The sequence below is a fragment of the Rhineura floridana genome, chromosome 1 (genome assembly GCF_030035675.1).
Source record: "Rhineura floridana isolate rRhiFlo1 chromosome 1, rRhiFlo1.hap2, whole genome shotgun sequence".
In the NCBI taxonomy this organism is placed as follows: Eukaryota; Metazoa; Chordata; class Lepidosauria; order Squamata; family Rhineuridae; genus Rhineura; species Rhineura floridana.
In genome coordinates this window covers 298,674,592-298,691,553 of record NC_084480.1, presented here as the reverse complement: position 1 = coordinate 298,691,553, position 16,962 = coordinate 298,674,592, and the positions used below count along the sequence as shown (strand labels likewise).

At 41.0% G+C, this 16,962-nt stretch overlaps 1 protein-coding gene across 1 annotated transcript in view; it reads left to right on the top strand.

Moving 5' to 3' along the window:
* The first annotated feature begins 128 nt into the window (after positions 1–128).
* EIF3H (eukaryotic translation initiation factor 3 subunit H) overlaps positions 129–16,962 on the top strand; it is a 95,489-nt gene continuing 78,655 nt past the window's right edge. Inside the window, exon 1 of the mRNA XM_061605460.1 lies at positions 129–468. Coding sequence (XP_061461444.1) covers positions 352–468 — 117 coding nt within the window. The 5' untranslated portion in view covers positions 129–351. The remainder of the gene's footprint in view (positions 469–16,962) is intronic.

Sequence of the window (16,962 nt, the reverse complement as noted above, 5' to 3'; positions counted from 1 at the left end):
GAATTCAGTCGGATTGGCTCGCTGGTCAGCTGTGGACTGTAGCCGTACCCATTCTAAGGGGCAGCAAAATAACTTCAGGGAAGAGTAATAAACACCATTGCACTTCCCATTCATGCACCTGATAAAACGAACTTCTCTAAAAAGATTTCCTTTTGTGCCTGCATACTCCGCAGCCTTTGCGCTTCTCGTCCCTTCAAGACCTATCCCACTCACCCCCACCAAAGTGGAACCTTCTTTTCAGCTTCATGTTTCTCAGACAGTTTCCGACCGGAAGCCATTTTTGTAGAACACACTTCCGGTTTCTTACTCTTTCTTTCCAGGTCGGTGTGCTCTCCCTTTCTTCCTCCAGGCATGGCGTCTCGTAAGGAAACAGCCGGCGCCGGCCCTTCTGCCGTGACTACCAGTAAAGCCAAAGGGAAATCGGCCCCAGGGGACTCCGCGGTGAAACAAGTGCAGATCGACGGCCTGGTGAGCTCGAGGATGGGCCGGGTGTTGGGGGAGTGAGCGAATGGGAGGGACGGGACAGGGGGAGATGGGAGAGGCTGATTTCTACCACTCCTTTAGTAGGTGCTTAAGGGAGGGACGCTGTCTGTAGCCGTTCTCTAGCGCCGTCCCCGCATGTATATGTGTGGATTATGGTTCTAGGATCGCCTTCTATACTCATCTCCGAAGATAATTGAGAAGAGCCCCACGATTCCCATCAGTCCAAAAGGGTCGTTTGCTGCAGCGTCCTGGTTCCAATAATGCCTAATAGAATCCTATGAGCAGGGCAACTATAACATTAAAAAAAACCTCCACACATAAGAGCATTATTGGGTCAGGCCAGTGGTTCTGCTCCCGCTGCTGGAGGAAGCATGACCTCGTATGTACTATACATTTAAAGTACTATGATACCACTTTAAACAATCGTGGCTTCCTCCAAAGAATCCTGGGATCTTAAGGGTGATGAGAGTTGCTAGGAGACCCCTACACCCCTCACAGAGCTACAATTCTCAAAATGGTTTAACAATCCCTCCTCCCAGGGAACTCTGGGAATTATAGGTCTGAAGGGAATGGAGTTGCCTAATAGCTCTCAACGACCTTAACCAACTACAGTTCCCAGTATTCTTTGGGGGAAACCATGACTGTTAAAAGTGGTATTATACTGTTTTAAATGTAATGGTGCAGGTGGGGTCTCTGTCTCTGAATGCTAGTTGCTGGATATCACAGGTGGGAAGGATACCGTTATGCTCAGGCTCTGCTTCTGGGCTTTCCATAGGCATCTTGTTTGCCATCATGAGAACAAGGTGCTGGATTAGATGGGTCTTTGGCCTGATCCAGCAGGGCTTTTCTTAGGTTTTTATCTAGTCCAACATCTGACTTTTTTCAGTGGCGAGCTAGCTGCCTCTGGGAGGCCCACAAGCACGAGCTGAAAGTGATGGTCTGGAGGTTTCATGTAAATATTGTGACTAATACTTGTTAGATAGAATTCATTGCCATCACCACTCGTTGTAGCAGCAAATTCTGTAAATATGAAAAAGTGTATGTATGTATTTTTGTCCTGAATCAGTTTGCTAATTTTTCTCCCTACCTCCTCCCCACCCCTTTTTCTTTCCTTTGGCTTGCCATACTATGATTTGGTGTGTTTGAATTCTGCTATGATGTGGACCATCCTAAATAGATTTGATGGAAGTAAAGGTGATTATCAATGTTTAGCACAAGGGGTGCAAGGTACTCCTTATGAAGACTGCATTGTGCAGAGCTTAGACATGTCCTGAAAAATGCTTCTAGGTAAAGAACTTTATTGAAATTATATTGCTCAGGCTGTTGTACAGGTTTCTCATAGACTGGATAAGTCTGAGAACATGCTATCAAAGTATTATTCAACATGTACTCTGGGTTAAGTTGGAGAAACACAGAAAGCTGCCTTATACCATTGGCCCATCTAGCTTAGTATTGTCCACACAGACTGGCAGTGGCTGTCCAGGCTTTCACATAGGGAACTCTCCCAGCCCTATCTGGAGAAGCTGGTGATTGAACCTGGGATCTTGTGCATGCAAAGCAGATGCTTTACCACTGAGCTTTGGCTGTTCCTGTCCACAATAATTTAAATTTTGTTCAAGCTCTGCAGTATTGTGATAGAGAGCTTTATCCATTTGGCTCCTACTTTGATATCTGACACTGCAAATAATGTGAATTGCAGGTTCAGATGGGCACGTGTGTAAATAACCATATGTATGTTATATCTCTTGTTGAGTGCTCATATAGCACAGAAAATACAATCCAAATGTTATAAAGATATACTATAGCAGAAATTACAGGGCATGCAGGTGTTCCTTAGTTCTGGGTGCAATAAAGTTGTTCCTCATAGCTTTCTTCATTCTCCGGAAACAGCACAGCAAAAACTCATTTCGTCAATGCAGCACAACCTTTAGGGATGGCGAGTACTGCAGTGAGTGCTTCAGCTTCCACCAACATAATTAGTTTTTTAGACCTTTCACTGCAATCCTGTACACACTTACAAGAAAGTATGTCCCATTGAACTCTATGGAGTTCACTTCTGTGTCAACATGCATAGGATTGCACTGTTAATGGATCAGGCCTTAGTTATGTGGTTGGTGGTATTCTGCAGTGGGCCCTCCACAAGTGCAGACACTAGGATTTGCTGCCAAATTTAGCATCTTTGAGAATTTTTTCTTTTTTTTAATTAAAAAGGCATCTTTCTAGTTCTTACAATTATATCATCAATGTGTGGGCCTGATGAATCTTCAGAAACCAGGGAGTGAGCAGGTTTGGTCATGGGGCATGTTCCGATGACCAACATTGCGTGCACCCTTCTCATGTGTAACAGAAGAACAATTAATTGTGCAAACATAAATACACACACAATTTGGAATGTACATAATTTATACTAGTCTCAGCACCTAGCTTTTTGATATAGAAACTGAGTGGTTGTGATGCAAAACTTTTTTTTATGTTCCATTTACATATTTTTGTACATGAGTTTATTTGCTGTATAACTGAATTAGTATTTAAAATACCTACTTTATTGTGTATAAATTAATATTCTCTCACTAGTCTAACAGAAACTGACAGATGCTGATTTGCCTCCTTGGGGTTCCATGGCTGAAAGAGGATTTGAATCCAGGTGTCTTAAGTCCAACACTGTTGGTAGATTGCATTGCTGTGGCATTTTATTCTTCCCTGTCAATGGACTCAAATATGGGAATAGCATGCAGCACAATAAGATTGGTCTGGCTAATGGCACAAGCCATGGTCCTTGCCTTAGCATTATGTCTGATTCAGGTATCTTGGTTTTCTCTCTCTCCAGACAAACCATTATCTGAAGTCAAGGTTTGTTCTTGGTTTCCAAGTTGTTAGTTATTGGAGTGAAACAAACCCACAATCCCTGGTTTAGCCATAACTCTAAGCCAAGGATCATAGCTTGTTGCTCACGTAGAAAGGGGTGATGTGGCAGTGATCTCTATGTTCATTGTAAGCCATTAAGTAAGCTTACTGTGACATGTAACATTGGTCTTCAGGCTTGCCCTTTCTCCTTTTCCCCCCTTTCCTTGAGAATCCTGGCTATGAACACACTCCTCGGTCTCAGGTTCTCTTCTGTAATACAGAGATTTGTTGGATTTGTTTATTGCATTTATATCCCACCTTTTCTCTAAGGAGCTCAAGGTGGCTTACAGGGTTCTTCCCTTCCCCATTTAATCCCCACAATAACCCTGTGAGGTAGGTTAGGCTGAGAGGCAGTGACTGGCCCAAGGTCACCCAGTGCGCTTCATGGCCAAGTGGGGATTCAAACCCTGTCTCCCAGGTCCTAGTCCAACAGTCTAAACACTACACCACACTGGAGTAGATAATACTGACCTACTGTTAAGCAGGACCTGAGAGCAACTCGCAGCCTGCTTTTAGTGTAAAAATGAACTTAAGGCAACTTACATGTGTAAAACTAGAATAAATTATTCTAGTATGTTGTTAATAAGTTATTATGCACATGTTTAATTCTTTTGATATCAGTGAAGCATATGCTGTAGTGTGGGAACTACTTACCTGAGAAGAGTCTCTAGTGAACTTGATGGGACTCACTTCTGAGTAGACATATATAGGACTGTGTTGCTAAAAGCACAACTATTCCTGGATTATGCCCTCTGTCATTTGATTGAGGCAAGTCTCTAGCATCAGACAGAAAAAAGCACTGGCTTTTCATAACTGCTTCTAAGTGATTCTTTGTGCATCTTAACCCGTGGCAGACAATGTTTTTGTCAAGGGGACTGCACATCATCTGAACATTGATTTAGTTTTGCATTTATATCCCATCTTTCCTTCAAGGACCTCAAGGTGGAGTATATGATTCTCTCCCCCCGCCTTCCGTTTTATCATCTCAACAACCCCATTAAGCTGAGAGACTGTGACTGGCTCAGGATCACCCAGTGTGTTTCATAGCTGAGTGGGGATTTGAATCCTGGTCTCCCAGGTTCTAGTCCGGTACTCTAACCACTACACCACACTGGCTGATTGACAAGATGTACTTCTTGGGATGCACTACAGGCACAGACCTTGTCCAGTAATGTCACAGACATGCCTTTTGCCACATTTGACCCTTCTGATCTTTACAGTATAAACACTTGTGCAGGCTATAGATCCTTCTGCCTTTTGGGATTTAGTGGGACACTTGGAGGCCAATATGACCAGTCATTATTTTTAATAAGCTGGGTTTTTTGTATATGGACTTTCAGGTAGTTATTGATTTGATTTTAATGTATATCCTCTATCCCATGGGCTCTTCAGTAGCTTCCAACAGTTTTTCCTCAATGTTAATAGAAAAGCCTGGCATTGATTTTCCTTCTCTTTCATTTTCCTGAGCCTGAGGTGGGAGGGAGTACAGCCATTCTCAAGTGTATTCATTTGTTTAGCTTTAGACAACAAGAAAGCTGATGGCGTGTAGCACTTGGAGAGTCTGACTATGCACCAGGGAAGCCCAAGTTAAAATTCCTTTGGCCATGAAGCCCATTGGGTGACCCTGGGACAGTCACTATCTCATAGCCTTGCCTACCTCATAGGGTAGTTGTGAAGATAATAATGAGGGGAGAGCGCAATGCATCCTAATCTTATTTAGGTATTTATTTATTTTATTATACTTGTATACCGCCCCATAGCCGAAGCTCTCTGGGCGGTTTACAGTAACTAAAAACATTAAAACAAATACAATTTAAAACAGAACTTATAAAAACAATGTAAAACATAATTAAAAAATTTAAACAGTATAAAACACATGCTAAAATTAATGAACCTAAATTAGTCATGTCTATTAACGGCAATGGGTTTACTCTGAGTAGGACTAGCATTGAATGCCACCATTTATGTTGAGTTATCCATCTGTATTTTGATATTCTCAGGCCATTCACTTAACTGTAACCCTATGCACATGTTTGCAAATTGGGTATAATCAAGACACCAAGGGGCAGCTGATTCATGTCTGCCTGCCTTGCTTTGGGGCATGCACGCCCCACCCCTGGTTTTACCTCACCTCCATGGGTCAGACAGAACATCTAACTTACATGTATGCGTACACAGGCCAGTATGCATATGAACATAACATGAAACTTGGTAAATGTCCATATTACCAGGCCCATGCCTGGAAGAAGTATCAGTTACATGTAGCATTAATATATGGAGGTGAGGTAGGCCCCACTGTGCATTGATGGCAGCCACTTGCCCAGTGTAGGAAAATAGCTTATTTTTAACTAGTGCAAAGAAAATCCTAAAGTGTGCAACACATGGGAAAGAATGCCATAATTGTAACAGCAAAGGTTTGCTCAATTCATGTAAGCTTCCACAGTGCAGGATCTTGATTCACGATGAGTTCATGCATGTAACTTCTATTTAGTTCAAATATCTGAACTTTCACCTTTGATAGGAATCTGTTTGGTTACATTGCTTAATTCAGTTTAACCTTATTCTGGGCCTCATATCCATTTTCATCCTCAGCTCTAGTAGGATGGCAACAGCTGTGAGGAGCATATTACTGTCAATACATTCTTTACAGTGGCTACATAAGGGTTCTTGGGTTTAGCTAAATAAACCCGCAAGAATCATTTGGGGGGGGGGGAAGTTAGTTACTTAGAGGAAGGGTGGGATAAAATGTAATACAAATCTGGACCACATTCACCAAATATATTTAAAGCATTATGATACCATTTTAAACATTCATGGCTTTCCCCAAAGAATTCTGGGAAGTGTAGTTTGTGACAAATGCTAAGACTTGTTAGGAGGCTCCTATCACAGATCTACAATTCCCAGTGTTCCCTGGGAAGGAAGATTGATTGTTAAACCACTCTGGGAGTTGTAGCTCTGTGAGAGGAATAGGGGTCTCCTAACAACTCTCATTACCCTTTACAAATTAAACTTCTCAGGATTCTTTGGGGGAAGCCATGACTGTTTAAAGTGATACAACAGTATTTTGAATGGATAGTGTGAATGTGGCTCTGGAGAGTCCTAAATAGTGCTTGCTTTGCCTCTCACGTCCTTTATCTTTGGGAGGTTTTCTAGGACACTTTGAGACCTCTTGCCTTACTTTTCAGTAGATTGTGGTTTTGGGGGGCGGTTGATGCTGCTGCTGAATCATTTGATTTGTTTCTCAGTCTGTGCCCATTAACTCCCCTATTGAATGCACACCGTTTACTCTGATCACCTTGAAGAAGAGCTGTAATGCTTCAAAGCATCTTTTTTCTTTTCTTTTAAAAAAAAACCACCCAGAAAAATAGTTAAGCATAACCTTCTGCTTACAACAGGGCCTGGCGAGTTGTACCTTATGTACATCCTTTTAATAAACTCCATGCAGTTGTTCCTGAGTCCTTTTATTCATTGAACTGATCTTTTTTTCCTTCAAGCAAAGAGTGCTAATCAAACATAACAGAATAACAATGTAAGAGTGTCAGAAAACATGATAGGTAAATAAAATGGCAAAGGGCAAATAACATAACAAAAGACAAGAAACAATGGAATCTTTCCCTCTCCAAACTTCTCTCCTAAGATCAAATCCTGAAGAAACAATCTGAAAAACTATTTATTCTTTATTTTTGTTTTAAAAATATTTCTAAGCTGCACCTCCATATAAAATATCACAAGGCGATGAACTAGCTAAAAATACAGTAAAAACAATTTAAAAATGTCAAACTCGTCAGTAAAAGCTGGTTGGCAAAGAATCTCAGATTTGAATGGCTTGTCTGAATAATACAATTTTAGAAGGCTTCTAAAAACTGAGCAGGGATGACTCCTGCCCCATACAGATCAGAGCTGTGTTGAAGTGCTCACAACCTTTTGATGAAAGTAGCTTGGAGGATATTTGTTGGGTTTGGGAATAGATTATATCCAGGATGTTGCAGGAAAGGCAGTCAACCCACTGAAAAAAAATCTGCCAGGCTACATTGGCTTGCCTTCATTTTAATCTGGAGGTTAAACTCTCCATATCCTTATTGTTGTACGCCAAAGAGCCCAATGCCTCCTCAAAGGATGATCCCATTGGTAGATATGCAGCAGCAAAAAAGCTTGAAAGCACAACATCTGGTACTGTTTGGCATTATTAAGCTAGCACCCCATTGAAGAATTAGCTAGCATCAGGCCTACATGTCATACTTCAAGGTTCGTGAATTCTGCCTGACAACATCTCTTCCTGTTTCAAGGGGAAATTGGCAACTAATGGTCTTGCCTGTGCCGCTGTGATTTTAACACTTGGGCTTCTCATTACTGTTTTTCAATCAAGATGGGTCTCTTGCATTGCCTTTATATCTGCACAGCTGAAAAGGCTGACAGAGTTTGGTCTCTTGGTGCCAGTTTGTCGGCTGTTACTTACAAATGTAATGAACATTGTGTGTTTCCACTTATAACCGCAAAGCAGAGTAGGGTGTGCTGTTGATGTAGCTCTCTTGAAAGAGAGCTGTTCTTGGCAGATTATCCTCTCATCACTCTTACCAGATATGTTCTGCTTTTCTCCAGGATGGGAAAAAGGAATTGCCCAAGCTTAAGTGACCTTGAGCAAAGCTCACTTGAGGTTGATCCTAATTAATCCTGAAGTTGAGGCTATCTTAAGGCTAGAGTAACTGTATTCTCATGTTTAGCGCTTGTTTCATGACAAATAAGATTAAAAGACCATGCTGGATCAGACCAATGGCCCCATCTAGTCCAGCATCCTGTTCTCACAATGGCCACCGAAATGCACATGGGAAGCCTGCAAGGAGGACCTCAGCACAAGAGCACTCTCCAGCAATTTCCAGCAACTGGTATTCAGAAGCATGTTACCTCCGACCATCACGTCTATGAAATGGCATTTAGTGTTGAGAAAGATACAGGGTCGGGAGCGGTTGAAGGAAGAGCTTTTGATCCTCTGCATAGAGAAACTGGGGAATTTGGGGCTATTTTTCTACTCTCCTACTGATCCTAGCCACTCATAGCTGATGGAGAGGGAGGAAGGGAGTTGAACAGAATGTTAAGATATCATACTGTTCTTGTAATTATAGGCCACTGTGGAAAAGGTAGCATATTTTCTTTTACCACCCTCCCCCCTCGAGAGTGGCTTGGTCTGCTTTCTTTCTTTTTTTTTTACAATAATTTTTATTCAAATTTTCATAAAACATACGAAACAAAATCATAAAACATTCAAAGACAAAAAACAAAACAAAACAAAAATGATTAAACAAAAAAATAAAATGTTGACTTCCCATTTGTCGCAGATCAAATCAGTTATAGGTCTACAATATATAACAATCCTGTCTCTTAAATTATATTATAAAATCACTTTCCTCCAGTAGTTATCTTAATTAATCATCAAATCTCATAAGCTTGGTCTGCTTTCTGATGGGGCCAGAGGTAACATTTTGGGCATCCATTTATACCTATTAATGTTTCTCTTTTATTGGCTAGTGGTCTACAGTTCTGAAAGCATTGCTAGTGCAACTCCTGGCATGATGACTGGTAGTGTGATTAGTGATTGTTAATTCAGTCATTTGTTTTTGTATGGTTTTAATGGACTGTGTTTTATGGATTTTATGTAGTCTTGCTTGCTTTTATCACAAACCACCATGTGGCCTGTGCAAAAGGTGGTATATAAATAATCGAAACAAACAGTGCCAACGTGCAAGTCAGCTTAGGTTTGGCTTTTAACTAATCAAAACACCCTTTAGTTATTTGACCAATCAGATTGTTAAACGTACATTGGATAATGGAACGGACCAAGGAATTTCAGAAGGAAATCACCCTGTGCTTTATAGATCACAGCAAAGCCTTTGATTGTGTAGAATATGAAAAACTATGGAATGCTTTAAAAGAAATGGGAGTGCCACAGCATCTGATTGTTCAATGCACTACCTATACTCTGGACAAGAAGCTACTGTAAGGACAGAATATGAAGAAAACAATTGGTTCCCAATCGGAAAGGATATGAGACGGGTGTATTTTATCACCCTACTTGTTTTATCTATACACAGAACATATCATACGGAAAGTGAGATTGGACCAAGATGAAGGAGGTGTGAAAATCGGAGGGAGAAATATCAATAATTTAAGATATGCAGACAATACCATACTACTAGCAGAAACCAGTCATGATTTGAAACAAATGCTGATGGAAGTTAAAGAGGAAAGCACAAAATAGGACTGCAGCTGAACGTCAAGACGACTAAAGTAATGACAACAGAAGATTTATGTAACTTAAAAGTTGATAATGAGGACATTGAACTTGTCAAGGATTATCAATACCTTCGCACAGTCATTAACCAAATTGGAGACAATAGTCAAGAAATTAGAAGAAAGCTAGGACTGGGGAGGACAGCTATGAGAGAACTAGAAAAGGTCCTCAAATGCAATGATGTATCACTGAACACTAAAGTCAGGATCATTCAGACCATGGTATTCCCGATCTCTATGTATGGATGTGAAAGTTGGACAGTGAAAAAGGTGGATAAGAGAAAAATCAACTCATTTGAAATGTGGTGTTGGAGGAGAGCTTTGTGGATAGCATGGACCACAAAAAAATAATTGGGTGTTAGAACAAATTAAACCAGAACTATCACTAGAAGCTAAAATGATGAAACTGAAGTTATCATCATACTTTGGACACATAATGAGATGACATGATTCACTAGAAAAGACAATAATGTTGGGAAAGACAGAAGGGAGTAGAAAAAGAGGAAGGCCAAACGAGATGAATTGATTCTATAAAGGAAGCCACAGACCTGAACTTACAAGATCTGAACAGGCTGGCTCACGACAGATGCTATTGGAGGTCACTGATTCATAGGGTCGCCATAAGTTGTAATCGACTTGAAGGCACATAACAACAACAATAAAATTTCATCCATTAACTTTAGTGGATCTACTTTGGTTAGAGCAGAGAGAATTACAGAAATCTACCAGAAGTTTCATAGAGTGTGATGTCAGATCACATGGGGGTGCCTTCTCCCTCCAGCTAATTCATAGGGCAAGGGCAAGGATGGAGAACCTGTAATCCAGCAACATCTGGAGGCCCTCAGCTCCTATTGGCCATGCTGGCTGGGGCTGATAGGAGTTGGAATCCAGGAACATCTGGAGTGCCACAGGATTCCCACCTCTCAGCTAGGAAGACGTCTTGGATCCTGGCATGGGACTTAATTGGAAAGGAGAGGACAGAACCATGCTTCTAAAATGCAGTTGTGGACATATGTTCCATACTCCTGAAAAGCAATCATTTCTGCCACTTACCCAGGGGAGTTTTTACTTCATGGAATAGTTGACTGCTGTCTCTTGGCCTGGTGTTGCACCCTAATGCCGTTAATTCAGTGTGACTAAAAATTCAGTAATTAAGAGGAAAAGCAGCAAGTATTTTGCCAAACACATTGCCTGTGGAAGTTCCTTTGCTGTGTGTATCACATGTGTTGTCATCTGTAGGTCCACCCACTTCTTGCAACATCGAACTATCTAACATGGATAGGGGGTGCAGTTGAAACACATGCAAGGCAAATGCTATTGACATATTTTTATTCATCTGGTAACTTCCAGTCTCAAGTCCCAGCCTCTTTGTGACATTGTGCTGATAAGTGGGTAAAGTTTTCACTCAAAAGGTGGGCAGGTAAGCCTGCTGGCTGAACATAGAGTAGGCCATTTCACACATGAATTGCCCTGGACCAGAATATGAAATGGAAATGGACTGCCTTCAAGTCGATCCCAACTTAGGGTGACCCTCTGAATAGGGTTTTCATTGTAAGCAGTATTCAGAGGTGGTTTACCATTGCCTTCACCTGAGGCTGAAAGGCAGTGACTGGCCCAAGGTCACCCAGTGAGCTTCATGGTTGTGTGGGGATTCGTACCCTGGTCTCCCAGGTTGTAGTCCAACACTCTAACCACTACACCACACTGGCTCTCTGGCCTTTATTTTCAGCAGTGGTCACAAGACATGATAAAAACAGCAGTTCACCTTCATTTGTTTCGTAATTTGAAGATTACAAATATGCATTTGAATTGATACAAAAATTGCTCCCTTCTGCTATTTATTTAGTGTCGCTTGGGAACGTGCCTTCATGTGTGGTGTCTCAGAAAAACAATGTTCAGCTAAAGTTTGTAAAGAATCCTATGCAGCCTTTAACAATAGTATGGAATTTAAAAGCGAGGTCAGTTATTCTGTTGTCTGATTTTATTCTTCAGGCTGTCTCTCCCTTAATAAAATGGCCAGGGAATTAGGCTAGCAAAATATCTTGTTTACTGCTTTTTTATTCATATGATATCTAGAGTTGGCTCACGTGCATCATCATGCATTATTGAGCTTTGTGCTTATGGGCTCTTTTTATTTTCCTCTAGCACATTAGTCTACAGTGTGATCCTATAGGTTTCTACTCAGAAGTAAGCACTATTGAGATCAATACGACTTACTCCAGGCACGTTTGTGTAGGGTTGCACCCTTGATCAGTTGCTTTTGCAGAAACCACAGTTTGCCATTGCATCTGAACTGGAAAATTATGGTTTGCATGATCCCTCCTAACCATGATTTGATCCTGGTTTACAATCCTGATTTGGAGGGCTTGTGCAAAAGCCAAAGAAATGGGTTAAAGCATGAAAGGAAGGGAGTGGAAGGGGCATGTGAACTTGAGGCTCGTTCATGTAATATCAAACCATGATTTGGTATTACGCGTGAATCTTGGATTGCTTGTTATTGTGGTATTTGTATACAAAAGGTGGTCCATAATGCCTGTGCATGGTGCTGCAACCTTGTTTAAACACTACCCGGCAGAGAAGTCTGCTTTCTGGATCTCAAGACTTCTTATGTCCCTACCAGACCATGGTGTCTTCCAGCTGCAAAATTCCTTCCATTTAACTACTTAATTCCACATCCAAAACAATATGGATGTAGAATTGCTGCAGAACTTCAGAGAACTCATTGGTGTTTCAGATCATAATGCTTTTACAGCTGTTTCAGAATTCAGACTGAAGTCCTGTTCAAGGAAGACTGGCATAGTCAATGGCTAACTAGCATTTTCTCTCTAGTTCTTTTTTTTTTTACATCTCCATGTTGAGGATGGGATGCTGAGATTGTCTAAGACATGCCTAAATTTAGGATAACTAAAATAGATGCTTCAAACATTCGTCACATCATTTGCTTTTTATCTTCCCCTCCAACCACTTCTGAAGACCAGAATATAAAAGAATATTACCCCCTACAGGCTCTTTCTTCTAAATGCAAAATGACAATTGAAATTCAGCTCAAATGCATGTGAAAAATGGCTTGTTGAATGATGATGAGGCTAACTGCTGCTGCACTTGGCTGTCATCTCAAAATATTCACACATGTGACTGCTGGGAGTTGAAGCCTGAAGAGTAGTGCTTTTATGCACAGATAGCAGTAGGAAGCAGCTCATGAGTACAGAAAAAAAAACCCTGAATGCTGGTATTTCAGTAGCATAGCAGAACTCATCTCGACATACAGCTGTCAGCTGAAATTCTGGTTCTTAGTTACCATACAGAAGAATGTTAAGCTGGAATAGCAGATTTAACCTTTCTAAAATCCAAATAAAGTGATATGTTAAGGTTCCGTGTATGCTGTGAAACAGCAAGGCGTTGGCATCTTACAGTATGAGACAGGGATGCTGCCCTATCCTAGCTTAATTTTGCTGTTAATGTCTTGAGTAGATCAGAAAATGGAGGTGTGGTTGCTTCCCGCCCTCGTGTGAACTTGTGTCGGTGTTCTTCAACTTTAGATCCCCAGATGTCGTTGGGCTACAACACTTGCCGTACCTCCTCATTGGCTAAGCTGGCTGGGGATGATGGGAGTTGTAGTCAAAGACAATAGTGTAGTGGCAAATTCAGAAGTGCAGGGTCCCATCATAATAGTCACACCTTGCCCCTATCACACGTCCCCTGGTCTCCCTGTTACACGAGTCCACAATCCACAATCCACTGCAACAGATCTCCTTAGGAGCCAATCAGCAAGAAAGGGGAGGCTGTGTGTTAGCTATTAAGAAGAGTCTTCTCAGTGGTGGACTCATCTCCTTTCACTCTGATTGGCTTCAATCAGCACAAAGGACAAGGACTCTTCTCAGTGGCTAATACGCTCCTCTTTCATGCTGGTTGAGTCATATACCTGGCTGGGACCCTGCTCCACAAAAAGTAACAGGTCTACGATCCCTCCGTGACCTTGGACGACTACACTCGTGGTCAAAGAGCAAATGGGATCGAAGGTTGAAGAATACTGTCTTGAATGATGTAGCATAGCAGTTAAGGTGTGGGCTAGAATGTTCCAGTTCAGACCTTGGCTTCACTGTGAATCTGAGGCGTGACCTAGTCCGTTTCAGCCTCAGCTTCCCATATGTAATAAATATGAGGAGGATGAGAATGGACTGCCATATAGGACTGTAGTGACTATATATTACATTGTGTTTTTTAGATTAAGGGTAGAATCCAATGTTGCACAAGTGGACTTCCACTCACACAACAGAACTTTGCTTTTCTCGTCTTCTCTTTCAGCTGCTTACAGTACATGCCTCCAAAATCTGCTCCAGAAGATCCCCCAGCTCTCTGCAGCTGATTTTGGGGGCATGTGGAAGGTTGCAGGAAGCGAGGAGAGAAAAGCAAAGTCCAGTTGCATGATTAAAGGACGGTTTCACTTGCACGCAGTGTCAGATGCAACCTTGAAAAACAACAGGAAAGCAGTATATTAATATCTCCATTTGTAAGTTCGAATGTGCACATGTGGCCATCCACAGTGCCTAGATCAAGAGGCAGGATAAACCACGGAACTCCTAGCCTTGCAGAAAAATTGTGTGTCTGTGTGGAGTTGAAATGATTGACACCCCATCTTCCCCCACCCACCTGAAGCCTGGTGAGATTGTGCAGGGGTAGCCATCTGACTGGGAAGAGGGCAGCCAGTGGGGGCTGTGCTAGCAATCCCCAACACCAGTGTTGTGTTCTGGCATATGGTGCAGCCTGATGATATTTTGAAGGAAGCATACTTTGCCTTCCTCTGTTGCTGCCAGCTTCTTGTTACACTGGAGGCAGAGTAAATTAGAGCTTTTCCTGTTGGAATTAAATATCTACGCACTGCTGGTGATCTGGTAACTTATTTTTGGGGCCCTGCTTCTTAAGAGGGGTTGTGCTTCATTGATCTACTCTGTTGTAGAACTTAAAGTCCTGTAGGACAGTAGTCTTCAATTGATACAGTTTTGGGACCAACCTTTAAGCCAAAGAGCTATTGCTAGTCGGGCGGTATAAAAATCTAATAAATAAATAAATAAACATTTGGAGATCCATTTCTTAATTTTTTCACCATATTTTTGTACAGCGGCAATGCTGCTGTTGCGACCTACCTTAGATTACACTGGAACCGGGTAGTAGGCCCTAACCCACCAGTGAAGACCAATGGTACAGGCAGCTGTGGTGTCATGAGGTTGGGTAGTTTAAAGTTTAGGTGCCGCTCCTCTTCCAAAGCTGTAGCCCTGCCTGAAGATAACATTTGGGTACAGAAATCTAGTATATCCCAGTCACTTATACAAGCCCTATTTTGAATCTACTTTTCATTCTGATGACGGGTGGTTCCTCCTACTGTTCAATCTCACCCTTTTCCTTTTTTTTTTAATCATTAATTTTATTCAAATTTTCAAACACAAAACAAAACAAAAAAGAAATAAATCAAACAATAAAATAAAATGTTGACTTCCGATTTGTCGCAGATCAGCCATAGGTCTATGATATATAACAAACCTGTCTCTTAACATATTACAAAATCACTTTCCTCCAGTAGTTATCTTAATTAATCATCAAATCTCATTAACATCGCTTTATTCTTTCTGCAAAAAGTCAAAGAGAGGTTTCCACTCCTTGAGAAATATATCCATCGATTTTTCTCCAAATAAACATGTCAATTAATCCATCTCATCAAGTCTGCTAGGTCCAATAATTTCAATAGCCATTTTTCCATTATCAGTGTTAATTCCATCTTCCAACTTCCATCCTTGCACCCATAATAATCTTGCTGTCATAGTCATAGTCATATAGTAAGAGTCTGATGGGAATTTCCTTCATCACAAATATTTCCTTGCCGTCAGTTCTGAATGTGTTGCTGAAATATTGTTGTAAAGTCATATCTCTGTTCCTCTTTTTTACGAAATGCACTAGCACATCTCTTGAGAGTTTTTCCATTGTCACATACCTGGAATTAATTCTATAAATTTTCTCTATTTCAAGTTCCATCAAATCATTCCAGTCCAGAAATTCCATCGAAACATTGATAACTTTATCTCTGATATCTTCATCAATTTCTCCAGAGACAACGCCGAATTCCAAACAGTAATCTTTATCTCCAGGATCCACAAACTCCAAATATTTTTCCAGTTCCACACTTGATATATCTGTTCCAATCTCCAGGACTTGCATCCTCCCTTCAATTTTTGCCATAAAGTCCAAATCTTTTTCCAATTCCACATTTGATATATCTGATCCAATCTCCAGAATTTGCTCCTTCCCTTTAATTTCTTTTTCATCTTCTATTGCTTGTCCATCTGCTTTTTTTCTCATATAATCCTTTATTTCTTTCAGCTCCTGTTTCACTTTACCAAATTCAGTTGCCATCTCTTGTCTACTCTGTCCCAGTTCTTGTTTCGTTATCTTAATCTCATCCATTATCTTCTGAAACATATCCAGAGGGGAAAACCCTTCCAGGGGTATATCCAGGGTCTCTGCCACTTCTTTGATTGTCATTCTTAAAGCCGAAAAAAAACCCCTTCAAATTTCCAATATAGCCACAATTCCCAAACAAAGAGTAATTTGCTTCTTTTTCCAGCAATAAGGGGGTTAATATTCCAGGCCTGTTGACATCATCTGGCCAGCACAGTTCTTATCTCCCGCATGTCCAAGAATGCAAAACAAATTTGGTTCACAACGCCGAACAATTAGTAACATACATGAACACCAGATTCGTCTAAAGAAAGTAGTCCAAGAAAAAGTAGTCCCAGACATATCAATCAAATAATCATCTAGATCAGATTTTCTCTTCGGGTAAATTGCCCCTCATCCATTTTAATCTTTATAGTTTCCAAATTCAGGCCAGCTTTTTGCCATAAAAAGTAAGATAAGCTTTTTAAATTTTCTTTCCTCCTCCTTAATTCCTTGTATAAAAGAGAGAAGTGTAACTCACCCAGGTATCTTAATTGCTGATTCTTAAACAAATCTCTTTTACTGTAGTAATTTAAGCCAAATGATAAGATTAGACAGAAGAAAGCTCGCCCGTTGTGGATCGTTTAAAAGAAAAAACGTCTCGCTTTTTTCAGCCCAGCTTGTTGGAAGTCCTAACTCCGTCCTCGGCTGCTAGGTATGCCTTCTTATCCCAGGGAATTCCTGATCGATTCCAGCCACCGACAGCCCAACGAAGTTTCTGTGGATAATCTTCGGTTCACCCTTGCCTGGGAGAACATTTATACCAGTCAAAGTTCCCTTTTGACTGATTTTAAACTGAAA